General features: G+C 38.4%; 6 protein-coding genes across 12 annotated transcripts; 3 read left to right on the top strand and 3 right to left on the bottom strand.

Moving 5' to 3' along the window:
- Window positions 200-2,872, top strand: LOC18786148 (S-type anion channel SLAH2). 3 transcript variants are annotated; one of them, XM_020557945.1, is made up of 6 exons: window positions 200-467; window positions 709-1,215; window positions 1,342-2,115; window positions 2,213-2,244; window positions 2,343-2,405; window positions 2,519-2,641. In XM_020557945.1, the coding sequence occupies exons 1-6, from the start codon at window positions 291-293 to the stop codon at window positions 2,541-2,543; spliced, it is 1,578 nt and encodes a 525-aa protein (XP_020413534.1). In that variant the 5' UTR covers window positions 200-290; the 3' UTR covers window positions 2,544-2,641. The 3 variants fall into 3 exon arrangements, with proteins under 3 accessions (XP_020413534.1, XP_020413533.1, XP_020413535.1); XM_020557944.1 differs by having other exon boundaries at window positions 2,343-2,872; XM_020557946.1 differs by lacking the exon at window positions 2,519-2,641 and having other exon boundaries at window positions 2,325-2,435.
- On the bottom strand, window positions 5,731-9,930 carry LOC18784565 (probable membrane-associated kinase regulator 6). The gene is made up of 4 exons (XM_007218152.2): window positions 9,409-9,930; window positions 7,166-7,220; window positions 6,338-7,083; window positions 5,731-6,223 (listed from the first exon to the last, which is right to left on the bottom strand). The coding sequence occupies exons 1-4, from the start codon at window positions 9,545-9,547 to the stop codon at window positions 6,216-6,218; spliced, it is 948 nt and encodes a 315-aa protein (XP_007218214.2). The 5' UTR covers window positions 9,548-9,930; the 3' UTR covers window positions 5,731-6,215.
- LOC18784824 (G-type lectin S-receptor-like serine/threonine-protein kinase At5g24080) lies at window positions 10,250-13,873 on the top strand. Of its 3 annotated transcripts, none has more exons than XM_007219362.2 (5): window positions 10,250-10,524; window positions 10,984-12,347; window positions 12,494-12,674; window positions 12,794-13,247; window positions 13,355-13,873. In XM_007219362.2, the coding sequence occupies exons 1-5, from the start codon at window positions 10,274-10,276 to the stop codon at window positions 13,694-13,696; spliced, it is 2,592 nt and encodes an 863-aa protein (XP_007219424.1). In that variant the 5' UTR covers window positions 10,250-10,273; the 3' UTR covers window positions 13,697-13,873. The 3 variants fall into 3 exon arrangements, with proteins under 3 accessions (XP_007219424.1, XP_020413532.1, XP_020413531.1); XM_020557943.1 differs by having other exon boundaries at window positions 10,457-10,524; window positions 10,920-12,347; XM_020557942.1 differs by having other exon boundaries at window positions 10,494-10,524; window positions 10,911-12,347.
- LOC18785973 (hevamine-A) lies at window positions 13,944-15,170 on the bottom strand. Its single transcript, XM_007219722.2, has one exon. It carries the CDS (start codon window positions 14,854-14,856, stop codon window positions 13,957-13,959), a length of 900 nt encoding a protein of 299 aa, XP_007219784.1. The 5' UTR covers window positions 14,857-15,170; the 3' UTR covers window positions 13,944-13,956.
- Window positions 16,110-21,452, top strand: LOC18786333 (WD repeat-containing protein 91). The gene is made up of 16 exons (XM_020558098.1): window positions 16,110-16,216; window positions 16,524-16,952; window positions 17,034-17,156; window positions 17,478-17,619; window positions 17,769-18,064; window positions 18,169-18,224; window positions 18,419-18,513; window positions 18,794-18,896; window positions 19,015-19,109; window positions 19,183-19,245; window positions 19,496-19,571; window positions 19,668-19,776; window positions 20,053-20,165; window positions 20,299-20,357; window positions 20,461-20,569; window positions 20,821-21,452. The coding sequence occupies exons 2-16, from the start codon at window positions 16,562-16,564 to the stop codon at window positions 20,953-20,955; spliced, it is 1,965 nt and encodes a 654-aa protein (XP_020413687.1). The 5' UTR covers window positions 16,110-16,216; window positions 16,524-16,561; the 3' UTR covers window positions 20,956-21,452.
- On the bottom strand, window positions 22,004-25,503 carry LOC18785520 (leucine-rich repeat receptor protein kinase EMS1). 3 transcript variants are annotated; one of them, XM_020558095.1, is made up of 2 exons: window positions 22,368-25,503; window positions 22,004-22,198 (listed from the first exon to the last, which is right to left on the bottom strand). In XM_020558095.1, the coding sequence occupies exon 1, from the start codon at window positions 25,332-25,334 to the stop codon at window positions 22,371-22,373; it is 2,964 nt and encodes a 987-aa protein (XP_020413684.1). In that variant the 5' UTR covers window positions 25,335-25,503; the 3' UTR covers window positions 22,004-22,198; window positions 22,368-22,370. The 3 variants fall into 3 exon arrangements, with proteins under 3 accessions (XP_020413684.1, XP_020413685.1, XP_020413686.1); XM_020558096.1 differs by having other exon boundaries at window positions 22,004-22,248; XM_020558097.1 differs by lacking the exon at window positions 22,004-22,198 and having other exon boundaries at window positions 22,599-22,736; window positions 22,871-25,503.

Here is a 25,811-nt window from a genome sequence, read left to right on the forward strand (position 1 = left end):
CACCACCAAAAAACTTTTGAAAATATCTTGTAACATGGATATCCACCACCAAAAAGCTTTTGAAAATATCTTGACAATTTACACTAATGTAGTTCTCAGTGGTTTTCTATCACCAGTCACGAATCTTGAAATGTTTTGTCGTCCTATTTATTTGTTCCACCAATTAACATAAAAAACTTTATATTACAATCAAACCACACCATGTGTCTGTTGTTTCGATTAGCAAAATTTGGTAAACACTTGACTTTGGCAGCTTCTGATGTACTTTATATTTTGTGCTCTAAATTTTTATGATGGAAAACAGCAAAAATCTGGATTCTGAAAAAGAGAATTCGTTTGAACTTCCATCTCTCATCAGGTGTGCATCATCAAATGAAGTGTCTGGCTTTGATAATGCTGAGGAGAATAGATTTCTCAATGATAGGTATCAACCAAGTGCGCTTCAGCTTACCAGTCCATCAGCTCAAGTAAGTTTATCTTAGAGTTTCATTTGTATTAAACTAAAAAAGAGGCTGCAGCACATAACATTCCTAATGAAACCAAGTGTTTTCCATAATTCACAGAGAAAACTATAGTTTGCTTTGAGAAATTTATTTTGTTCTGCTCTATCTACTACAAGATGTGATTGCGTACTTTGATTTGTTCGTCGACCGCCAAAGAATGAGAAGAAAAACAAGGTTGTTAATGGTTATGCGTTTTTAATGTCAGGGAATTGAGACAGATGCCTTAGAATGCGCACTTGATGAATCTGAACCCCAAATTCATCAAAGTGTGCTTTCTGTTTCTATTAGCATGCCAACATCAGCAATTGAACTTCACTTACAGGACAACAAAAGAATGCTCTTCAGTGGTGAAACAAGTTTCAACAATGGAATTCCAGCTTCCTCTGCCACACTTAAAAGTGCTAGCAGCAGCACACTGCCCAAAGGATTAAAGTTTCACCCTCAGCCAATGCCAAAAAGCTCTGCATTTGAAGAGGCAACTAAAACTGGACATTTCCCTGATCATTCAAGTATTGAAAGGTTGAAAGATAAGAGGTTTGATACTTTCAAAACATGGTCCCGGAAACTTGACAGGCAAATAACACTTCTCGGTGGAAAGACACCAGGGGAAACTGAATCAGAGAATGTAATTGTTCAAATTGAAGAAGTAGAACGTTTACCTGCAGACCGATACTTTGATGCATTAGAAGGGCCAGAGCTAGACACCCTTAGGGTAATCTGTCTTTCATGTTATGTTCTTTTTCAATACTTACAGAAGTAATATTGTCTTGTAAATGATTTTGGATTTTCATATGTGAAGTTTAGTATCAGTTTTTCCTCTTAACTTTTGATCAAACAGGCCTCAGAAGAAATACTGCTTCCAGCAGACAAGCAGTGGCCATTTCTTCTCCGATATCCAGTTTCTTCATTTAGCATCTGCCTCGGTGTTAGCAGCCAAGCTATTTTGTGGAAAACCCTGTCTACCTCGGCCTCAATGAAATTTCTCCACTTGAGCTTAATGACGAATCTCGTACTTTGGTGCATTTCAGTTGCTCTGATAGCTATTGTTGCTTTCATCTACCTTCTAAAAGTGAGCCTTTACTTTGAAGCAGTTCGTCGTGAGTATTACCATCCAATCCGTATGAACTTCTTCTTTGCTCCATGGATAGTCCTCTTGTTCTTAGCTCTTGGAGTACCACCTTCATTTGCTAACAACTTGCATCCAGCAATTTGGTACATCCTCATGACCCCAATTTTAGGCCTTGAGCTTAAAATCTATGGACAGTGGATGTCAGGAGGCCAGCGTAGGCTTTCAATGGTGGCTAATCCCTTTAACCATCTCGCTATTGTTGGGAACTTTGTGGGGGCATTGCTTGGTGCATCAATGGGACTCAAAGAAGGACCACTGTTCTTTTTTGCTGTTGGTTTGGCGCACTACATAGTTTTATTCGTAACGCTCTATCAGCGACTTCCAACTAATGAGACAGTAATCCCAAAGGACCTCCATCCTGTGTTCTTTCTGTTTGTTGCAGCACCAAGTGTTGCTTCCATGGCATGGGCAAAAATCCAAGGCTCCTTTGATTACAGTTCACGGATTGCTTACTTCATTGCCTTGTTCCTTTATCTCTCACTGGCAAGTATAACCTGAACTAAGTTGCATTACTACTTAAGAACTGGCTTGGTGTTGAGTATCGCTAACTGTTCTTTTAACCTTTTTCCTGATTGCACAGGTAGTCCGGGTTAACTTTTTCCGAGGATTTAAGTACGATATCACTTTCATTTCTCTGAATTGAATCTACCGTTTGTAGTTTTGTACTTGAATATTTTTTTTCTGTCATTCAGTTAGATTTGGTTCTATAGGTTTTCTATGGCATGGTGGGTATATACTTTTCCAATGACTGGTGCCGCCAGTGCAACCATCAGGTACTCAAATGAAGTCACAAATGTGGTAACACAAGCTCTGGCTGTTACACTCTCTCTCATTGCTACAATCACAGTCATTGCTCTTCTCATAACAACCATCTTGCATGGCTTAGTGCTCGGAAACCTCTTCCCCAATGACATTGCAATTGCCATCAGTGACAGAAAGCCAAACCCAGAGACACAGAAGAAGTGGTTCCACCTACATGGAAGCTCGGAAGCCAAAGACATTGAAAATTTCTTGAAGTCAGAAGAAACAACCTCAGAAAACAAAGATTTAGAAGCCGCCAAGCCCTCAGACTTTGAGTAACAACAGCTTGTATGATATTATGTCCGCCACTTGGACATGGGAGGAACATGTATACAGAGTGCAACATCATACTAATTTTGTGTAGTGAATTAAAAAAGACAAATTTTCCTCATACTGCAACTGCTCATCGATCAATGTCAGCTCAGTCTACAGTGGCAGATCCATGAATTATACGAACTTACTTTAAAAGCATGATCGATACAATATTTTCTTTCCTGGCACAAGACTTGATCGATATAATTAATACAATATTGTTTTTATAAAGACTTGGAGTTACATTATATGCGATGATGATCTTTTATTGCAGCAGGTTAGGTTTCCACTTTTTTTCCCCACGAAGACCAGGAGAAAATAAATGCACAACTTGGTCATTGTCATTCATTTTTTGGAGATGGCTGGCTATTAGGTGCCACTGCCATGCCATTGCGTGTCCACAGAAAACCATAGGACTTACCAACTTAATTTATGTAGAAACCTAGCTACAATTTCTAGTTTTCAACTAGTATAATGTTAAATTAAGGGGTTAGTTGCACCTGATATTATATTATCTTCTTCATACGAAAAGCTTTTAATTTATGTCCTCATCAGGCACCGTATGATACTTTTGTTCGTTCATAATCTGCTTACTTGTCAATCCTAAATTTCTGAAAGCCTTATCCCGCTTTGAGCGGGAGGTTCATGCATTCAATAACAAAGCAAATAATGTGATGCAATGCAATGGGATGAATGAAAGCTACAGGTTTAGAGAATTCCATGAATATCAGTCAATCAATGGAAAAGGAGGAGAGTGTTCATGGGCTGTTCACAAAAGCAGCGGCATCCAAAACAGGGTATGTATGTAGGCCTTTCTGTTCTTGCAAATACTGACATCCGTAATTAAGATCTTCCCTCCCTGCTGTGATGGCTGCCTACATTGACATTCATTCCTTCTCTACTCAATCAAACAATCAAACCCAAATTGACTTGGACTTCTTGATTAGGACCCCCCCCTGCTCTTTTTCTTTGCAGAAAATAAGGTCTCGGCAAATACTTGGAACAAGTTATATACATATTATTCATTGAGACAAGCAATATTGTGTGTAACAAGGATCATATGATCTTAATACTTCCGACATACGGCATATAACAAGTTTCTGGTCCCCCTGGCTCTTAATTACGAACTTATGATGTTTCCAAATCACCTCTCTCTTTCTCTTAATTGGGTTTTTGGGAGGTCACCAAACTCTTTATACTCTTAGTCATAATTATCAGTTTAGGTCTTCGGTTTCTTACTTGCATAATATTGCTCAATTATATATGTGTTATTTTTTCGTAGACGTGGGTTAGGCTAATTGGTCAGGACAGTTCCCACCCTTTTGCACCCAAATTCGAGTTCCCCACCTTTACACAAGTGTAGGTCGTAAATATCTATTAATCAAGTCCTATTCTTGTAGCTACTAAGTGCCAAATGTGCTTGTTTACTTGACTTAACAATGAGTTAGCAACTTTTCCACATTCCTGCGTACGGAAAAATTTGAGGACATAATCGCATAAATGTTAATCCATATCCTCAACTTGCGACTCTAATGTAATCAAACAAACAGGTTGATGACAAGAGGAGTTATGAGTTTGAGCTTGTTGTGTGTCAAGCTAGTTGGTACAGTGACTAAGGACCAATAGGTGCGACAAGTAGCATGTATGGAATTTTGGTCCCCCCAGAGGCTAGGAGGCCCTAGGGCCTATTGGGTGGGGGTCAGGAGGTGCTAGCTATAGCAACAAGAGGAAAACAAGATAATAAAGCTACTCAATGTCGTGCTTCTTTGGCCACCAAAGAGAAAATTCCAAAGCAAGGACATAAAAAGAAGTGGAAAGAAACAGAGAAGTAATGTCATCCAACTTTGGCATTTCTCTTAGGCACACTTTGTCCATGTCTCCCTGTCTTGCTTAGTTGACATGTGACAAGCTTATGATCATCTCCTTCATCTTAGCCCTCACCGGCTAATATTAGGCCACACCGAAAATTGAGAGCTTCAACTTCAACTGATTGAAACAACAAATGGGCATGCATGTGCTTAAAGGGGACCATTAATATGTTGTCCAATGTAGTCTCACATCAGAAATTTAATAAAATAAAATACAACATATTATGAGTGATTCTACTACTAATAGTACCGAGACCTTTTGCTATGTAATTGGTCAAGCTCGGACAATGTAGTATTGGTTGCATTTGACATTTTTACTTCACTGTTTGATATACCAGAGCAGAAACCCAATAACCCAACTCATCAATCCTTTTGTGTTACTAACTCTGACAAGATTTTTAGTGCTTTGAGGATGAGGTGGATGTACTTGTTGCCTGTCTTTTTGGGGTCCCATATGTATGACTATGACGATCTCCAACATCAAAATAATAATCAATTCAATCAAAGCATCAAAGTGAGCATTTTGGTCTGTTTATGAGCCAGCATCACTGCAATATATGAGCTCGCAAATCAGAAATGTATGCTTCAATATTGGTTTTTGGGCACAGAGGTAGCCCATAGACATGATTATGTAACAACCAATCCATATGGTTTGGTGTCAACTGTGAAGAGGGGTCTACCATATCACTGATTACCTCAAATGACACCAAAACTACATTCCATATGTCATTCAACCTCGACAGAGAACAGACTATATCTGTTATGTTACCCTTCTTTTTTCTTTTAGCTAATAATTCTTTGCCTCTATTGTACGTCTCTTCGCCATAATTAATTTGAAGCTTGGAAGCTTGTAAGTCATCAAATATCAGATTCTCGACAGGAGCCAATATATACATGGGAGAATTAAGTTCATTTGATGTCTTTCTTTTCACAACTGATACACATTTTTCTGTTGGTTTTTGTTGGAAAATCTAAAATATGAACATGCAAGGACCAGTTGTCATATAGCCAATCAATTATTCTCAAAATCTGTATTCGTTTAAAGATAATATTCTGCTTGCCGGTTTTGAAAAATGTCTACCGTGGCACGTGGAGCAAAGGTGAGAAAGGACTGACGAGGCAACAACTGGTTATGAATTTCATGTATATATCCAAACTAGAAAACATTACATAAGATGGATTTGACATGTCAAATGTCGAGTAATATCCCTTTGGTCCTGAAGGGTGTGGTGTGGTGGCCTCTGCTTCATTCTTTATATTTCAAACCATTTGAATGGAACTGTGCCATGAACAAAATTAATCTTAATTAATCCTGATTTAAACTAATATTACAGGAATAAGGAACTGGAAAGGAAGGGACTTAAGAAAAATTAGGATGTCCCAATTTTCCTTAAGCTCGGGATCCACACAGATTCTAAGACAAAAATTAATTTACATTATCATCCAAGAAATATATATTCAGAAGAGAGGAAGATGACAAAGAACAAGTGGCTGATGATCTTCTGGACTTATGACCTCTCATTTTCTCTCTTCCCATGTGAATTCTTCTTCCTCTCCCTTTCTTCTTCTGTTCACTGCTTTGTACCACATCCCTCAATCCATTTAATTTCCTGAAATTAATAAAAACATATAAGCTAACTGGCTTCTTTTTTTCTCTTAAAAAAATATATTTAAAAAAAAAAAAGATGAGACTGATCCAAAGTGATGAAGACAAGCAAGCATACCTATGGATCTTTTGCAATGGAGAACTGCCTCATAAATTGAGCTCTCGGAATCACAAGACCTCCGCCAATCATCGGCAGAATAGGCTACACTTATTCTGGGAGATTGACTAGTGTCTGATGAATGCACCCTGCAGTTCTTCACTGAATGGCTCCTTTTATCAGCACTAAATCCAGCTTTAGGATTTGCTTTGTGATGATGATGATGATGATGATCACCTCTAATCTTTTTGTACAACGGCCTAAGAAAATTCAAGTACTTCTCCAATATTCGTCTCGACAATCTTCTACACCTTCTCAATGAATTAGAGGAGTCTCTAGAATTATCTGTTGGATCAACATCTCTTGCTGAATGTGATGCAGAGGCCGGAAAATTTGCACCAGTGGACTTTGAGGCCTCATGATCATATGCCTCCATGTTCTTCAATGAGTCAACAGAAAGCGGCAAAAGGTAGCCATTGGAAATGAGCTCATCAGCATGAACAAGAGTGGTGAGAGGAGATTGGGAGACAGCAGGGAAGTCAAATTTGAAATCCTGCTGGGAATTCATAAAGAATCTCTTAGAGGGTGACATTGTTGGGTCCATCTCGATGAAGGAAGATTCATCGGACGCATCGAGTGAGGTTCTGAGAGAATTGTCAAGGCTTTCCAAAGAAGGTTTCAGGTTCACTAACCAACTGTATGAAAAGCTTTCAATGGAAAGAGGCTGAGATGCTTCCATGGCTTCCACCTTGTTATTGAATTGAGGCCTAGCTAGCAGTATGAGGAAGATATGAATATGTAAAGTGGGGGCAATTGCTATTTGCTAGAAAATCAGGCCCATATATATACCTTAATATCCTCTCTCTCTCCAACAATTGTGTATGTGGTTGTCTGGCAAGAGACACTAAATTTTGATAATTTGGAAAAGAGAAAAAGGAGGAAAGAAACAGAGAAATGTGAGCCCCCACAAGCATCTATAATGTGTAATTGTTGCATCCATAGTTAACCCCACTTTTCCTTTTAATCATTGTTCTTCTTAAAGTTCACACAGAAGACTGTTTCCTTTTACATGTTTATTTTGCTTTCAATTAAATTAAAAGAACTGCGGAACAGAACACAAACAGGTTCATGCATGCTGCATTAATTTAATTGCTAAGCCGGCCTTAGAAACTAAATCAAACTGAGTCACATATGCATTTGAACATCCTATAAGTACAAAGTAACAATAAGAAATTAGTGTTTCAAACTTTAATGAAAGCAGATTCATATATATATATATATATGCTCCATTATTTATCAAACCAATTGAGCCACCTTTCCTTTCCTATCCTATCCCCCCCCCCAAAAAAAAAAACTGAGCCAAAATTAGAAAAAGACTACGTGCTGTGCCGTCTTAAGACTTCCGAATATTCTCTCATAAGTCATAACCTATATATTATACATACCCTGTTCATAAAAAAACTATATATTATACATATCCTGGAAAATGCAGTTGATTTTGATTAGCTTGCGCTGCTTTGTCTTTGTCTTTTGATGTTATTTTGTAGTTATCAAAAAATTTGGGAGGGTTTTAGGCCAGTTTGATAGGATGATTTCACCATGTGATGCTCACTTGCTAACTACCTCAGCACAGGGCTCAACCTAAACGTTGTATAATACTATTCTATTATGTCACAATCATAATATGCTGTATGCAACTAATGGTGTTCTGAATACAAAATTAGTTTTCAGCATAAATATAAATTATGAATGTCGCAGAGCAAAGCAAAGCAAGCAAATATTCCAAATGGTTACATCTGACTATACGTACCCTGTTGTGATTTCAGCAGATTTTTAGGGGGAAAAGTTACAAAGGCAATGAAGGCCTTGAAAATTTCTTTTGACTGTTAATCTATATATTATTATCAAACTCATAGTCTCATAGTCCTGCAAGCCTATGCATATGTACTTTGGACCACGAGCATGAGGAAAGAGGAACCAGAACTTGGAGTGTTTCCTTTGTTAGGTTCAATAGACCACACCTACCTAGTAAAAGGGGAAATGAAAGAACAGAACAGAAAAAGAAAAGTTTAAACATCATGATTATCTTGATATATAACAATCTGGTTTAGTTTAGTTTTATACATTATTGTGTTTTATGAACTTGGTCCTTACTGTTATTAGTACATATATATATATATATATATATAACTTGATAATTAATCACATGCCTAGGATTTGTAGGGCATCAATATTAACACTAGAACATGATTATGATACTTTAAGAAGGTTACCTGATATATTGATGGAAATATAATACAATTTGATTGGTTTTTTTAACTCGGCTATCAAAAGATTTAAATTTTATGCATAACTTATAAATTTTGCTTCAGTTCAAAACACAAATGGATGGAATCAAATTATGACCATTGTCATAAATAGCTCTATCTTTGTCCTCAAATAAGTAAAATCCAAGTACCTAAAATCTGTAGTAGAAAAGGAACAAGAAAAATATCACAAAGTTTTCTTGGTGAGGAAACTCCAAGCTTTTTCATCCACTAAACACTATTTTTCTCAAGCTCAAATGAATTGTTAGAGAAAGTTGCAACCTTTTCATTCAAAATTGATGTAATTTATGTAAACAAATGGCTAGAAGAACAAGAAATAGCAGACAGGGGTCCCCCGGGTTGTCGGATAAAGAAATGGACATGAACCCAGGTTTTAGTGACAAAACCCAGAAAAAGAGAGTGACTCGAAAACAATTGGTCCCCCCTCGTGTCCCCTTTTCAAGACAATAAGCAAATGCCACAGATTCCACACATTCATAATATGCAGTTTACTTCTGCAAGAATGCTCATCAGCAATCAAAGTTTATTCATAATAACAATATTATTATCATTCAATCTCCCTCAAGTACATAAAAATATTCAACGTGCTTCAATGTTTAGGCCCAAAAAAACAAAAGGAAAAAGAAAGATTGGGTCTTGGTAACAGACGACTTCTTTTCAGACCCAAAGATCCAATCTTTCCAGGTCACCGATTTATTATTCGTCCATCAATATGTGTGTATGTACGTATAGTAATAGAAATTGCATTTTTTGGAGAAAGATAACCTGGAATTGAAAATTGAGTGAACAATCTGATCCAACGAGTCTTCAGACAATCCCTAACCCTAGAATTGGGAGGGTTGGATGGAGAGAAAGCGCGCGGAGTGCGCGTGCCAGATGCCCGTGACGTCGTTTTGACTAGCATCAAAATCGTTTGGGAAAAGAGCGCCAAAAGGTTAGGGTCAATTCGGCCCAAATTTCCAATTGGGCTTTTTTGTGTCTACGAGCCCAAGTGGCCCCTCCGTTTTGAAAACAGTTGCAATATTTGAGTGTTTCTTTTTTTTTTTTCAAGATTGGAAGAGAGTAGCGGAGGTATTACTAGGATTTGAACCAAAGACTACTAATTTATAGAGAAAAGTTTTTACCATTGAACTATAAACCCGTTGACGCAATATTTGACCTTTTGATGTTAATTTAAGCCAGCTAATTTAGTTACGAATTTCAACATATCTTGAACTTTAGCCTCCAAAATGTTATTATATGTATCATGTACAACCATCGGCACCAAAAGGGATTGAGCTCAGTCAGTCACCATCTATCCCCATTGATATGGTGCGATGGTGTGAAAGAAGCCAACCCAGAGTTATTCTCATGCAAATAATTGCAACTACGTGTCAACATGGGCTCACTCCTTTCGGCTTGATCATTAACCACGTGCCCAATATCCAATTGCACTATCAGCCGACCCATTTGGTGCAACTTTTTTCAAAATTTAGCTCACCCACCTCTATTTACACGTGTCATGATCTCTCAAATTTAGTCTCTCTTGAGTTTCCCTACTTCTTTTCCAAATAAATAAGACGCAACCACCCTTTTTCTAGCTTGATCACCTCTCTTTAGCAAGTAGCGCACTGGCCAATTTTAGGTTCCAATGGCTTCTACTTATTTTTCTACTTGTTTGGTTTTATTGTTCTTCTTGGTTGTAGCTGGGTTTGATGCCTGCTCGGCGAGCCAGATTGGTTTGGGTTCTAGGCTGTTGGCTAGAGAGAACCAAACACTGGTCTCAGATAATGGCACATTTGCTTTTGGCTTCACTCCAACGGATGAACACGACAGATTTCAACTGGCAATTTGGTTTGCAGAGCTTCCCGGGGACCGAACCATAGTTTGGTCTGCTAACAGGTAAATCATCAAAAACTACGTCGTTTTAGTCCCTTTAGAAAACTATGGCAATACAATTGGTGCATGCAGATGCAGATGCAGGGGTTTAGTCTTTAGTTTCAACTTTCACAAGGAGTTTAGCTGAGTCATGCATTGATAATTATTTTATTAGTGTGTTTTTGTTTTCTTTTTCGTTGAATAATATTTGATCAAATTGGTTTCTGACATGTGTCCATGAAAAGTCTTAAGATGCATGAAAATGATATTAAGAAGAGAGCAAATGAAGTCTACTTTTATGTATGTTTTGCACACTATCCTAGTCCAAGAATTAAAGAAGTCTCCAAAAGATTGGATGGTTACTGATTTTTTATCACAAACCAATTCCCCATCTTTAGTCTTTGCAAAAGCTTTTGCAGGTAAATATGATCATGATCACTTAAGCCAACAAATTTCATTTTCTCTCAATCATCTAATATATAGAAACGCTGATGTCTCCAACAACGCAATCCTGGAGCTGGACACAACCGGAAACCTTGTCCTCATGGACGGAGATGCTACCGCGTGGACATCAAACACCTCCGGCGCTGGTGTTGAAGGCGCAACCCTGGCAGAATCCGGCAACTTCATTCTCTACGACCGTGTCAACCGCCCTGTTTGGCAGAGTTTCTCACACCCATCTGATACTCTCCTCCCAAACCAACCTCTTTCAGTCTCTTTAGAGCTCACAACTTCTAAATCACCCTCACATGGTGGTTATTATGCACTCAAAATGCTTCAACAGCGCACTTCTTTAAGCCTTGCCTTGACTTACAATATGCCAGAAACTTTATACAATTCCTCTCCTGAATCTTACTATAACTATTCTTACTGGAATGGACCAGACATATCAAATGTGACCGGGGATGTTGTCGCAGTTTTAGACGAAGCAGGAAGCTTTGGAATTGTATATGGGGAGTCATCTGATGGATCTGTATATGTGTACAAAAATGATGGTGATGATGGAGGACTATCAGCAGCATCAAACATATCAAACAGATTATCAGTTCTTCGGAGGCTGACAGTTGAGAGTAATGGGAATTTGCGTTTGTATCGTTGGGATGATGATGTTAATGGGACAAGGCAATGGGTGCCAGAGTGGGCTGCAGTTTCAACACCATGTGAGATTGCTGGAATTTGTGGCAATGGGATATGTAATTTGGACAGGAGCAAGACTAATGCTTCTTGCTCGTGCCTGCCAGGGACTCATAAGGTGAATGGGGAAAGTCAGTGTTCAGAGAATTCATCATTAATACGAAAATGTGATTTACGGAATAATTATCAGCCATCCCAGTTTAGAATTTCAACGGTGCAGCAAACCAATTACTACTTTCCAGAATTTTCAGTCATAGCAAACTACAGTGATGTTGAGAATGTATCAAAGTGTGGAGATATTTGTCTACATGATTGTGAATGTGTTGCTTCAGTTTACGGGCTTGATGATGAAAAGCCTTACTGTTGGGTTTTGAGGAGCATGGATTTTGGTGGCTATGGGGACCCTGGATCGACCCTGTTTATGAAGGTTACGACCAATGGCTCAGTGACACCAGAGGGCAATGCTAGAGGATCCGGGGAGTCTTCAAAGGGGTCTAGTAATCGGCGAGAAAAAGTTTTGGTTATTCCTATTGTTCTCAGCATGACCTTCCTTATAGTCCTCCTCTGTTTGTTGCTGTATTACAATGTGCATAGGAAGAGATCCTTGAAGAGAACCCTGGAGAGCTCAATAATCTTGTCTGGTGCTCCACTTAATTTTAGTTACCGCGATTTACAAATTCGTACCTGGAATTTTTCACAGCTTCTTGGAACTGGTAAGTATGGACTATATTAAAGGGTGGGTGAAACAGAGAAAAGTACAGGGGACGTAAGTCTAGTCAGACACCTTTGACTTTGAGTACTAATTTTTGTGCAGTCTTGTAATGTTTGTTGTACATAGTAATGATATGCTGCTTTTCAGGTGGCTTTGGGAGTGTGTACAAGGGAAGCCTTGCAGATGGCACTTTGGTTGCAGTAAAGAAACTTGAAAGGGTTTTGCCACATGGAGAGAAGGAGTTCATAACTGAAGTGAACACCATTGGCTCCATGCATCATATGAACTTGGTTCGTCTGTGTGGGTACTGCTCCGAGGGCTCAAACCGGTAAGCAATAAAAATTGAGCATATGATAGTCTACTAAACATTCTAAGATACTGCATTTAATTGATCTAACAATTTGACATTAGGTTATAAAAGCTAAACATATTTTCTTGTGCTGGCAGGCTTTTAGTTTATGAGTTCATGAAAAATAGGTCACTAGACAAATGGATATTCTCCTCAAATTATTCCCGAGACAAGTTGTTGGATTGGCAATCACGCTTCAATATAGCTGTGGGTACTGCACAGGGAATTGCATATTTTCATGAGCAATGCCGAGATCGAATTATACATTGTGACATCAAACCAGAAAATATTCTGCTGGATGAAAATTTCTGTCCTAAAGTTTCTGATTTTGGACTAGCTAAGTTCATGGGAAAAGAGCACTCACAGGTTGTTACCATGGTGAGAGGAACTAGAGGCTATTTGGCTCCAGAGTGGGTGAGTAACCGGCCTATAACTGTGAAGGCTGATGTTTATAGTTATGGCATGCTTCTCCTAGAGATCGTTGGTGGTAGAAGGAACCTTGACATGTCATTTGATGCAGAGGACTTTTTCTATCCTGGATGGGCTTTTAAGGTATCCCTAGAAATTTCATAATTTTTTTCTCTTATATAAAATTCTGTTTTCCTTCAAATATTGTGGACAATTTGGTTTTATCTAATGAATTTCAATTATGCTTGTAGGAGATGACAAGTGGAAATCCCATGAAAGTTGCAGATAGGAGACTAGAAGGAGCTGTGGAAGCAGAAGAACTCATGAGAGCCTTGAAAGTTGCCTTTTGGTGCATTCAAGATGAGATTATCATGAGACCTACAATGGGGGATGTGGTGAGAATGTTGGAAGGATCAGTGGACATCAACATGCCACCAATGCCCCAGACAGTTTTGGAGTTAATTGATGAAGGCCTAGATCATGTATACAGAGCAATGAAGAGAGAGTTCAATCACTTCAGCTCCTTCACCATCAATACCCATCCTTCTTCATCTCAAGCTACATGTAGTTACTCCACAATGTCCCCTAGATAGTCAAACAGATGTGGCTAGAAATCGGGTTATAGCTGCCGCGGAATAGAAAATCCTAGAGTTACATAATCTTGTATGTTCCACAAGCTGAATTGATCAAAGTTACAAACCTCATTGGATTCTTTTTTTCAAAATATTATATATTATTCATAAAAAGCTAGGAATTGTATTGGCATATCATAAACTGGATATAGGATACATATTTATACGGTCAAGGGCCACATAAGGATCCTTGTTTCAAGTTGAAAACATAAAATTAAATTCTAGACTTGATTCTTGATGGAGGAGCTGTATCCAGTGATATCATCATAATACTTGGACCAGAGCATGACACCTCCATACTTAGCCGATTTTTTTATAGCTGGAAGGATTTGTGAGTTGAGATCAGTTGCAGGAATAAATCCACTGCCAGCAGCTTGAGGTGCAGCAGGCAATCCCAAGAAAATCTTTTGTGCAGGAATGGCTGAAGTCCACTGCTTCCACGAGTCTTCGAGATTGGCCACATCTCCGGAAGTGTACTGGCAGGGAGGGTTGTTGTAGAACTGAACCCAAACATTGTCAAAGAGGCCTGTCTTAAGGGCATTTCCAACCCAAGCATCAGGAAAGGGACATTGTGGGGCAGCAGTCAAGTAAACTTTCTTGCCTTTCTTGCTATATCCAGAGAGGTACCTTGCAAGGTCATCCCAATGCTGGTCGGTCCCTCCCTCAATATCAAAGTCAATTCCATCCAAAACAGCAGCTCCCAATGGCCTTGAAGAGGAGTGTCCTCCCAAGAAGTTGTTCCACAGATAAGTAGCAACTTGCCTTGCATCATCAGCTGAGGTTAGAGAATAGCTGCCAGCACCTCCTCCTATGGAGAGAATGACCTTAATCCCCTTGGCTTGGCATGACTTTATCTGTGGGCTCAACTTGGTACATTCGTTCGTTGATGGGTCACAGTGACCGGCGAGGTTGATCACGGGGGTTTGGCCATTGCCAAATGAGGAGAGAAAAGCTATGTTTACAAATTGGTAATTCCCCGAAGCACAAGTTTCAGCTAATGTGCCTTCATTTCCATTTTGACCCCAATATATAGCAATTCCTCCTGCATTAGCCCCCACAGCCAGAACTAGCACCACCACTAAAGAGAGCAATGCCAGAGACATTGTGGGCTTTGAAGCCATCTCCAAGGTCTAAGTGGTTTGAGAAGTTTTGGTGAGAACTGTTGTTTTGTATGCTAACTGATATGAAAGAGGTGTTCTTATATAGATAGAAGAGAGAGAGAGAGAGAGAGAGAGAGAGTGATGCGTGGCATTGAGGTTACGTTGCCCTTTCTTCGTAGTATAGTTATTTTCTCGTTTGTAGGTTGAAGGCACGCTTGAGTTGATATTGAATGTACTGTCCATATGCAGCTGTCCATTTGCCTGCAAATAAAACGAAACTGAGAATACATTGTGTATCGGCTAATGGCTAAAGTCCTAAATAATTTTAAAGCTATTCAAACGTGGTTTAATTATGAAATTATAGTATATTTGATTTCCGAATCTAGAAATGGATTGATATAAGCTTATACGCATATACCTCCAAAACAAAAGTCCCTGCGGATATAGGGAGACGAACGCTGCAAAATTTGTATCTTATATAATTATAAGATCAAGTTTAGAGAGTGACCTTTTTGTAACCTTTGGATCTTGATTGAGGGGTTCTTTTATTCATAACAGTTCATAGTTTAGATTTATGAACTGTTAGATTTGCAAGTGTACGTATGCCATGCAAATTCATACAGTAGATGAACTCGTCATTAAATGTGTATTTTTATTTTTGTCCAAAAATGTGTATTATTAATGACATTGATGTTTTTTTTTTTCCTTCGTTTTTTGTATTTTGATTTTGTTCGAACGACATCAATATCTTCCTTTATGTATATATTTTTAGTATAATCGATAGTCTAAACTATAGAGAAAGGAGGGAGATTTCTCACACATACTTACAAAACTAAAATGCTATAAGAGTTCGAATCGCAGACATCTGGTTTGACTGAGCTAGACTGCTTACTGATGTATATTCATATTTAAATCATTGGTGAGACGAGGGCATAGTCCACTTGGGCTTCGAATCCATAAATTTGAATCCAATGTAGGCCCAAAAGTTGCCCACTAGTGAGACCAAAATAAAAATTTGGGACCCAAGGCTAGGTCCAGTAGTAGGACAATAATAAGAAGGAAGCCCAATCGTAGGACAATGATAAAAAGGAAGCCCAATCGTAGTCCAAGGCTCAATTAAATCAAGCCTCTAACATACACGGGCTCTTGACCCAATGTTTGGGCTTTAACAACTGTAATAATTTTCAACAATAAATAAAATAAAATAAAATAATAACAAAATGGTAAAGAATAGCAAATAAATTAGTTATATTTTAAGCGCCAATCTCATTTTTACTTATATTTCTTACTCTACCTTCCACCTGGGAAAGCTAATCGGACTTCCCAGGTCCTTCTGTAAAATCACAAAACCCCTGTGCTTCATCTGCAATTCCAGAAGAAGGTACCATTCTTTCTTGCAATTCCTCAAATTTCAATTGATATAAACCCTAGATCTCTTTAACCCCTTGTCTTTCTTATTTGTGCTGCCAACTTAATGCTATATTTTACTTCAATTATAAATGGTGACTGATTGTTTATTTCTGGGGCAAAATGTGAGATAAAATAAAACCATACTTTTTGCAACTTTTAAAAAAAAAAAATCTTTGTTAAATAAATTAAGCATGTCATATAGCTTGGAATAATCAGAATTTTATCAGTGATAAATAATGAAATGTAATTTCTTTTATGCGTTTTGTTCACGTATGAAGAAGGTGGAAATTTATGTTTTTTGGTCGAGTTGGACAAGATGGAGAATATGCAGTATGCCGAGGAGCTTGTGAGGGAGTTTCTTGTCTTTAGAGGATTCACTAACACTTTGCAAGCTTTTGATTCCGAATTATCTACGGATATCGGTAAAGGCTTTCAAGTGGATAAGATAATGGATTTGATCTTCTCGGTGTATGTACCTAAGTTTCAGGCAGAAAAGTTAGTTGGCCTGTTCTGTTTTTTCAAGCAGTGTCTCTCTTCATCATCCGAGACGGTACTTTTGACTACTCTTTCTAAATTGGAGGTGTCTATTCTACGCTACTATGTTGTTAGTGCCATCCAGTCAGGAAGGAGGGACAAAGTTTTAGAGTTCTTTGGAATGAATGGGAATGATTTGTTGCGAAGGGGCCAGGACTGGGCTGCATGGTTTGGTGAGTTTGTCATTTCATCTTTCTAATTTGGTATAGTGAACTACTTTCTCCTTCATTTACACTTTTTATTGTGTGATGCAGCCATTCCGTATGTAAAGAAACCAAACTCTGATCCTGAGTTTCGTATATATTTTTCAAAGGAATGGTATGAGGCCTTGCGTTTATCTGTGAGGAACTTCTTTAGTGAGATCTTCAATGGTACTCATATCCTTTGGAATTAGTTATATATATATATATATATATATATATATATGTCGGCATTTGAGAGTGGATTGCTTATGGTAGGGACTTTGTTGTCACTTGTGACCCAACTGCGTTAATTTATGATATTATCAGAACTTCACAACTAGCCTATAAAAACTTATCTTTGTTTAGATGAACCTTACTCTATTTTATTGTGAATTTATATATTTCAAGTGGAAGCAAGTAACCTCCTCTACTGTTGGCTGGTTTTTCGTTGGTTATTCCCCTTTTATGGTACAGTATGACTAAGATTTGAAAAAGAAATTGCCTTAACTAAACCACGCATGCCAGCTCTTTTGAAAATCAATTCAGAGAAGACTACTGTCAACCGTCTAAAAAAAGACATCAAGCAACTTAATCTCAAGTTGTCAGAACTTCAGGCTTTGTTGGAGGAAAAAGATGGTCAGTTATGGCAGTTAAGAAGGTAAATTTTTTTAATTGTTTCACCCCTTAAGAGTTGAGACTATCATGTTTAATGAATTGTGTATAATTGGTGCAAGGGTTCATCAGTAGTGAGCCTATGATATATATATATTTTTTCCTTCGTAATTCTTTTATTTTTGTGAAACTCAGTAATGCTTCATCATTAGTGGATGCAAGCACGGAAGAAACCAAGAGTTCATCAAGTGTGGTGTATGAGGAAAATCATCTTATATCTAAAAATACTCGGGAAACATGCCCTCCTGCTACTTTTCAAATAAGGGAAGCAGAGGTGAATCAAGATTGGATTGTGGCTGGACCTGCTGGAATTCGACCAGAAATTAACATATCCAAATCTGATCCTAACTTAAGTTCTCAATCAAGCCTTCGTGCAGAAGATGGTGGAACTGCTGATACTATTCATCTGTTCCAGGATGGCCCGTATAATGGTAGATAACAGCTATATCTGACTTCTTTTCCTTGGTGTATTGGGGACAGTGCGGTAACTATTTCTCAGATTATCTGTTGATAACTACTGAATGTCATGTGGCAGAAAATGGCAGGGAAAGCCATGTAGAAGACTTCCCTGAAGTTAAAGTGGACTTTCAGGTAAGTTGCGTCTAAAGCTTGATTAGTTTTTGTTGATGTTACAAACTCATATTTCTATTCTTTGAGCTTCTGCATATTGTAGTTCCCCTTTTTTTTTTTTTTTTTTTTTTTTTTTTTTTCTGATTTTTTCTTTAGCTTCACTAGTTTACATTTAATTGGGGACTCCGTAACTTTTGAATCATTGTGGTTTGTAGGAGACATTTTTGGGCCACACAAGTCCAATCACTCGCTGCCGCTTTTCTGCATCTGGAAACAATATAGCCAGCGCATCTGAAGATGGCACAGTAAGGTATTATTTCATGGTTATAACCTTGGCTGTCAAGTCTACTTAATCCCATTGCCTTTTATTTTGTATCATGTGTCAGCTGCCTAGGTGACCTGTTGAATGTGGCCCCTCACATATTCACAGATCTGTCCACACCTAGGTGTCGTATTCCTTGGGTTGCCTATGTTATTATGTGTGATGTGTTCATTGTTCAACTCCTTGACTTTTGGCTGATTTCTCAACTCCTTGACTGTTTGCTGGTTCCAGATTTATAATCTGTATTTCTTCGTACATATTTAAATAGGATATGGACATATGACTCATCAACTCCGGCATCTAGAAATGCAACCATTTATTGCGGAGCCAAAATTATGTCACTTGACTGGGAATGTAAATCTGACCGATTGGTATGAAGATTGGATTTTCATAATGAACTCAAATATTGCTTGGCGTTGAAATCATACTCTGATTATTTGAGATTGGAATTATCTACTTTTAAGTGTTTTTTTTTTCTTTTGACAAAAGCTTCTCATAGGCACCGCTGATGGAGGCATTAAGGCATGGAATGTCGATGCAAAGAGAGTTGTCTGCGATCTTAACACGAGTGAAGCATTTCCAAGGTTCTTCCTAATATTACTGGTACTATTGTGTACTCCTTGGTGCTGCTATTTACCTTTGTTTTCCCTGCTACAGTGTCTTGGATATAAAATGCAGCCCTGTAGAGCCAATATTTGTTTCTGCAGCAGCATCCAAGGGGTATGTTCTTTCTGTAATCTTATTATTTTGTTCATATGCCAGACTCTGTGTTTGACCAAAATGTTGCCCCTATTGTAACAATCCTATTCAACTGAAGTGTGGTACGAGCACCATGCTGTGAAATGATTATAATTGGATCATGAAAAGATTCATCTTATAACTTAAGTACATGTATCTATGTCCTTATATGTGTGTGTTGGGGTATTAAATTTTGATGCATGTCAGAATTAGGAGTTTATTGTCTTTGTAGGAATGGATCAAGTCATCTTGATAGTCTCGGGTTCGCTTCATTAACTGTGTGGAACATGAAGACATGGAAGGCTATGGTATGTACTATAGCCACTTATGTTTTAATGCCTTCTTCTTTTTGTGAGAAGAAACTTGTATTTTATGCCTTAAATAACCTTTTGGGTTTCATGAAGACAGTTCTTCCTCTTGGTAAAGATCCACCTGCAATTACATCCCTTAGTTTCAATCACAATGGAAAGATTTTAGCAGCCGCTGCAACTGATGGAATGATTCACATGTTTGGTATCCTCACATATATTTTAGGGATTGGTATAAATTGTAGGAAATTAGGTGGTAAATGATTTTCAGAAGAGCAGAAAACCCTTTTTTTGACACTTTTGCATTGCCCGAGTGTTATTTATTTTTCCAAGATGGTTAAATCACCCTCAACAGGGGCATTTAACTGTATGGTCAAGCCCATGTCTTCGTAGAATCATATATGGGTTGCCCCTTTCTGTAGCTGAGGTTTCCTGCTGATGTACATGCTGATAGATATATGAACACCTTAACAAGCCAAAGATATGTCTGCCGGTCTACAAATAACTGGGTGGCCAGCACACGACTCTGCTATAAGCTCCATTCTTTTTGGGCCTGATGAGACAAGTATTTTCAGTTTGGGAGTAGATGGAAAGGCAAGTGCTTTACGTTCATTTTCCAACTTTGCATTTTGAAATGTTGTCCCCATCATTATTTGAACTGTAGATGGCCTTATAGTTTTGTTATCTTAAAAGTATTTACTTAAAAGAATTGGTTTTGTGGTGTCAGGTTCTTGAATGGAGCTTGCAAAACCAAGGTCAAATCCTTTGGTCAAGAAACTGTAGCAGGTACCTTCTTTGGCATATAGAAATTGGTTGCACAGCAGTCTTATCAAACAAAAATACTTGGGCATACACTTGATTAACTAACTTACTCTCTTCCATACTGTAGATTCTGTGACCCTGAGAGCTCCAAAAATTGCAGACATGAAATGGCTTTAGATGCTAATGGGAGGAGGCTGTTGGTAACCTCTGGTTTAGTAAGGGCACCGATATATCAGGTTGTTCTCTCTTCTTCATATGTGTGTGTTGTGTGTCTTCGTCATGTACATTGTACAGTGCTACTCGATTAGAGTCAACTTGCTAAACATATTGAATCTAGCCATCCAAAGATGGGTCGCACTTGGATTATTGACTTGGAAACCAAACTGAACATTTTGGTGGTCTTGGATTTCCCTGATTGCCATGCTTTGTAAGATGTAGGTGATGCTTCTGTTTTAACACGAAGTTTTGTTTGATAAATTTGGCTCAGGTTCGGGGTCATGCTATTGGGTTGAGAACTCTCCCACACAGTGCTGCAATAACTACTGTGGATTGGCACCCAACTTTGCCCCTATTTGTAACAGGATCAGCTGATAACTCTGTCCGAGTCACATCCATGTCATAAAGGTTTCTGATTTGATCTCTTTGTTCTTGGTGTGCTTGAGGTTGAATGAAGTTCACTTGGGGTTTGTTTGAACAGGTTTCACTCTGGCTTTCATCTGAGCAGGCTGTCTTGTATTCTTATGTAGGTGTAAATCATTGAACAGTTTGTTTTATAGAGCTTAGCCATTCTTTGAAAGTTTGGGCATGTCCGTGTTGTGTGGCGTTATCTATCTGCTTCATGCTTCACATAAAAATACAAGATGAAAGTTTAGGGCCCGTTTCGATACTAAGATTCGAATTTGTCATCTATTATATATTTGAAGTCAACATGTTTGGTTTACATATTCTACAACAAGAATTTCAGTTCAGGATTTCAAATGTTTGAAGAATCGCTAGGTGGTAGGCGGGCGGGCTGCATGCAGGGAATTGGGGCCTAGGCGGGCGCCTAGGTGTTTCATTTTTATATATAATTATTTGTGTATTATAAAATGATTCATAAAAGAAACTTTTAACATTTTCTAACCTCAATTATCTGACTTTTACTTTTGTATTTTCCGTAAACTTGATATTAAAAGAAAAAAGTGCAAAAAATAATATAGACCCATTTTGCTATGTTTAAAAGAAGGCCCATTTTAATACAATGTTTAAGCCCATTTTACAAAATCCTAGGTATATTAAAAATTAGGTCAGATATCTTCTTCTTCCTAGCGCCGCCTTCTCCTTCCTCTCTCTGTTTCGATCTCATCTCTCTCTCTCTCTCTCTCTCTCGGTCTTTCTTTCTAACAAGCATCGCCTCATGCACATTTCAACCGCCCCTTGTCGGCACCTCAACGGCAAAACGCCCGGGCAGGTACGCGTCGCTGCTTTTTTCCAGCGTCTCGCAAAGAGGCACACCTCACTGCGCGCCTTTTAATTTATTTAAAGTCAGGAAATTTTTTTTTAAAAATAGGACCAATCCGCCCAGGCGCTCAGACCCGCCTAGGCCGATTTTCGAACACATTTAAAAATGTAGCGAAAATTTTCATTTGATGGGATCAGCCCAGTTTCTGAGAGTTGTCAATCTTAGCATATATTATATATATGATAGCCAGCCAGCTGCAGCAGAAAAGAGCAGTCCATTATACAAAATCCTTAAGACAAACAAGCATCATAGTTTATGACATTTAATATTTCATCATGGTTGAAATAATTGAGGCTTCCACGTTGGCGCTCAAACTTCAACTTCTGGAGAAAAGCTTATGCCTCACGAGTCACGCCAGCTGCTTCTGAGGAGTAAAATCATGTTAAAACAAAATGAGTTTCGAAGGAGGAACCCCTGTATTATCAAGGAAGATCAGAAATGATAATCATCTCATATTGCTAATTTGAATTTCCACACCGCATATTGAAAGAACCCACAAAAACATAACACTAAAATAAAAGAAATAGCTTCACCATTTATCTTTGAAGTCTCCTCTGCAACTTTGCCTTGTGCATGGTAATCCGATCTTTTATATTATCCAAGTAACGGAAATAGGCGTATCTCCAAGAACTCTTAAGCAGTAAAGTACCACAGACTCCCCAGAATCCTATGATCAATCCAAGCACCATGCTGACATAAAATCCGAAGCTTATGAGACCATCATCTTCTTGTTTGGTCTTATCACCTCCATCTCCATTGGGGACTGCAGGATCTTGAGTTGCTCCATCCCCTGGGCATTCTGGCGTGAGTGGTGGCCCGCAAAGTCCAAGATTTCCCATAAATGCAGAAGCATTAAAAGTTTGAAGTTGGGTGCTTAGTGGAATTCTTTCTGATAAGTTGTTCTGTGACAAGTCCAAGACACTAAGATAATGTAAGCTTGAAAAACTTATAGGGATTCTACCAGCAGATATCTGGTTTCTTGACAAATCAAGAGATTCTAACATCTCCAACTGACCAAAGTTGCTGGGAAGCACACCTGTAAAACTGTTTCTTGATAGGTTCAGAGAAATCAACTTCAGCAAACTTGTTATACTTTGTGGAATGTCCCCATTTAAGTTATTGTTTGAGATGTCGATGCTTCTCAAATGCTTAAGATTTTCTCCAAATTCAATCTCTATCCCTTTCCACACCAGTTGTACAAAGCCAAGAATCCAATTGTCCTCCACCTTCGGCGACACGGAAGACAAAGCTGTTATATTTGGAAGGCAATGTGGCAAGGCTCCAGATATATTGTTCTGAGAGAGGTCTAAAACATGAAGAGCGGGAAGACTACATAGACTCAAGGGTATGCTTCCATAGAACTCATTAGACCGTAAGCGTAGAACCAGCAAGTTTGTTAGGCTGGGGCCTATCCATGCTGGTATGTTTCCAGATAATTTATTGGCTCCAAGGTCAACAACCCTTAATTCTGTACAGTTCTTTAAAGAAGGAGGCAGTTCTCCTGAAAGATTGTTATCATGCAAGCGTAACAACACAACATACGTTAACTGCCCTAATGAGCTCGGTACTTTTCCGGAGAAATTATTCTTTGCCAAATTCAGTGAGTGTAATGCTTGATATTGGATCCAACAATCAGGAAGCTCCCCTGACAGTAGGTTCTCAGAAAGGTCGAGATTATACAATTTTGGAGCTTGTGTTGCACATAAGGAAGATAGGGGTCCGGAAAACATGTTTTTGGAGAGAAGAACATTGCTTATGTTTGAAGGAAATGGTGGGAGTGGACCAGAAAACTGATTAGATGTCAAGTCAATTGTGGAAAAGGTGCAGTTCTTTGATGAAAGATTGGGAAACTTCCCATGGATTTGGTTCATAGAGAGATTTAATTCTAGTAAGTTGGAAGATAGATCCCAAAACTCATTAGGTACTGAAACTGAGATCCCAGAATTTGACATACCAAGAGCAGTAAGTTTTCTCTGTGTCTGAATCCATTTGGGAAAGTCAGGGCCTACATTGCTAGAACTCATGTGTAATGAATTAAGTTGAAAAGGTGGGTTCCAATACGGACTCAAGTTGAAAGACAAAGGATTGTAAGAAACATCCAAAAACTGTAAACGAGAGAGGTTCAAGAAGTGGACTTCTGTGAAGACACCATTCAAAGAATTCACAGAAATATCCAAAAATTCAAGGCTAGAAAGTTGCCCAATACTCTCATGTAGCGAGCCGGTTAGTTGATTTTTGGAAAGAAATAGTTGTCTTAATGATGAAAGACCTGTAAAATCTGGCAATGGCCCGCTGAACTGGTTTGAAACTAGGCTCAAGGATCTTAGTTGGTAAAGTTGCTGAAAACTTTTCGGGAGAGGCCCGCTCATATTGGTACCATCCATGTATAGTTCATTCAAGGATGAAAATCTTGTAAGATTATCAGGAAATGGCCCCCAAAACGGGTTGCCACTTAATTGTAAGGACTCAAGGGTATCCTGTGCACAAGACAAGTTTTCGATAGAGTCTTGAAGTTTATCAGAAAGTTTGTTTTCCCATAAGTTCAATGATTCTAATCTGCATAGGTTTCGAAAGGATTTTGGTATCCCACCCTCAAGTTGGTTATAAGACAGATCAAGAGATGTTAGAGAAACCATGTTTGAGAAAACATCTGGGATGAGACCTTGTAACTGGTCTCCCATCAATCCAATGTGTACAAGGCTGGTGCTGATATTGGCCATCCAATAGAAAATGGAAGAATTAAGAAAATTATCAGAGAGTTCAAGGACTTCAAGAGAGGTCGAAGAATTGATGAAAGAAAGCGATCTCAGGTTGACATTAGGAAGACTACATGAAGATAACTGCAGCTCAACCAGTGAAGGGAGCTTGCTTATAGAGTGAGGCCAATTTACAACCTTAGAGAAGTTAAGACTTGACATGTTCAGGTATCTCAAAGAGGAAAGATGAGATAACCACTCAAGATTTTCAAAAGTAACAGAGTTATGTGCAAGATCAAGAGTATACAAATGAGAAAGATTTCCCAGTTGGGGAGGAACAGGTCCGCTAAGACTAGCACCTGCAAGTTTGAGTTGTTTCAGCTGACTCAAAGAGCCAATGAAGTCGGGAATCTTTCCCTCAAAATTATTGAAACTCAGGTCCAAGTAATTTAGATATCGCAATTCAAGCAGAGAAGGAGCAATCACACCACTTAAAGGAGTTTCAAGATTGTAAATATCAGAAGAATTATAGTAGAGATCCAGCATGGTTACATGACCTGTTTGGTTGCTGCATGTAATTCCTCTCCACTGGCAACAATCTTTTTTGCTTTCCCAAGATCCAAGAACATTGGAGTTATCCACTAGGCCTTGTTTGAACTGAAGCAGAGCATTTTTCTGTGTCTCTAGGCACCTAATGTTGGAGCTGATCCCAGCACTTAAACAACATATAGCAGAGGTTGTTAGGAGCACAAATAAGACAGCAAATATGGAGCTTATAGTACCACTTGTGATTGTGAACAACATGGTTATGAATCTTAGGAGCAGGTAAGGTAGGGTGGGGAGATGATGTGCAAATTGTATGTCAATTTTTTAGGAGAGTGTTTTATGATTTGTTGTCGTTATCTGGAAGTTGACTGCTCAAATATTACAATATGTTGATAGCTTGAGAAGAGTGATGATGACCAGGAGAAAACGTACCATGGAATTTGTTGAAAATGGAAACAACGCGGCGATGGTGATGTTTAGAATTGGATAATATTTAGAAGGGACCACTTTTGACTTGATCATTTTGAAAAATTATTCCCGCGTCCTTTCGTTATATATTATATCGATTCTGGGGGCATGAAGATATTAATCAACAATATGAAAATAGTTTGACTCAAGAAATTTAGGCCGGGGGTTCCTTGCGAAAGGGGTGATTATAATTTTTAGTTAGTGATGTACACAACAATACAATTTATTAAGAGGTAGTTACATACACATATAGATTAGATCAATTGA

This window comes from Prunus persica, chromosome G2 (genome assembly GCF_000346465.2).
Source record: "Prunus persica cultivar Lovell chromosome G2, Prunus_persica_NCBIv2, whole genome shotgun sequence".
Classification (NCBI taxonomy): Eukaryota; Viridiplantae; Streptophyta; class Magnoliopsida; order Rosales; family Rosaceae; genus Prunus; species Prunus persica.

What these genes read in the sequence shown, in the direction of transcription:
- LOC18786148 (XM_020557944.1), top strand. Translation starts at nt 291, where the DNA reads ATGATGGAAAACAGCAAAAATCTGGATTCTGAAAAAGAGAATTCGTTT. An exon ending in TTACCAGTCCATCAGCTCAA is followed by an intron (nt 468 to 708) that starts GTAAGTTTATCT and finishes TTTTAATGTCAG; the next exon opens with GGAATTGAGACAGATGCCTT. An exon ending in AACTTTTTCCGAGGATTTAA is followed by an intron (nt 2,245 to 2,342) that starts GTACGATATCAC and finishes TTGGTTCTATAG; the next exon opens with GTTTTCTATGGCATGGTGGG.
- LOC18784565 (XM_007218152.2), bottom strand. Translation starts at nt 9,547, where the DNA reads ATGCTAGTCAAAACGACGTCACGGGCATCTGGCACGCGCACTCCGCGC. An exon ending in CACTCAATTTTCAATTCCAG is followed by an intron (nt 7,221 to 9,408) that starts GTTATCTTTCTC and finishes ATCAAAATTTAG; the next exon opens with TGTCTCTTGCCAGACAACCA. An exon ending in GAGAGAGAGAGGATATTAAG is followed by an intron (nt 7,084 to 7,165) that starts GTATATATATGG and finishes ACTGCTAGCTAG; the next exon opens with GCCTCAATTCAATAACAAGG.
- LOC18784824 (XM_007219362.2), top strand. Translation starts at nt 10,274, where the DNA reads ATGGCTTCTACTTATTTTTCTACTTGTTTGGTTTTATTGTTCTTCTTG. An exon ending in ATAGTTTGGTCTGCTAACAG is followed by an intron (nt 10,525 to 10,983) that starts GTAAATCATCAA and finishes TCTAATATATAG; the next exon opens with AAACGCTGATGTCTCCAACA. An exon ending in TTCACAGCTTCTTGGAACTG is followed by an intron (nt 12,348 to 12,493) that starts GTAAGTATGGAC and finishes GCTGCTTTTCAG; the next exon opens with GTGGCTTTGGGAGTGTGTAC.
- LOC18785973 (XM_007219722.2), bottom strand. Translation starts at nt 14,856, where the DNA reads ATGGCTTCAAAGCCCACAATGTCTCTGGCATTGCTCTCTTTAGTGGTG.
- LOC18786333 (XM_020558098.1), top strand. Translation starts at nt 16,562, where the DNA reads ATGGAGAATATGCAGTATGCCGAGGAGCTTGTGAGGGAGTTTCTTGTC. An exon ending in TCTGAAGATGGCACAGTAAG is followed by an intron (nt 18,514 to 18,793) that starts GTATTATTTCAT and finishes ATATTTAAATAG; the next exon opens with GATATGGACATATGACTCAT. An exon ending in TCTGCAGCAGCATCCAAGGG is followed by an intron (nt 19,246 to 19,495) that starts GTATGTTCTTTC and finishes TTGTCTTTGTAG; the next exon opens with GAATGGATCAAGTCATCTTG.
- LOC18785520 (XM_020558095.1), bottom strand. Translation starts at nt 25,334, where the DNA reads ATGTTGTTCACAATCACAAGTGGTACTATAAGCTCCATATTTGCTGTC.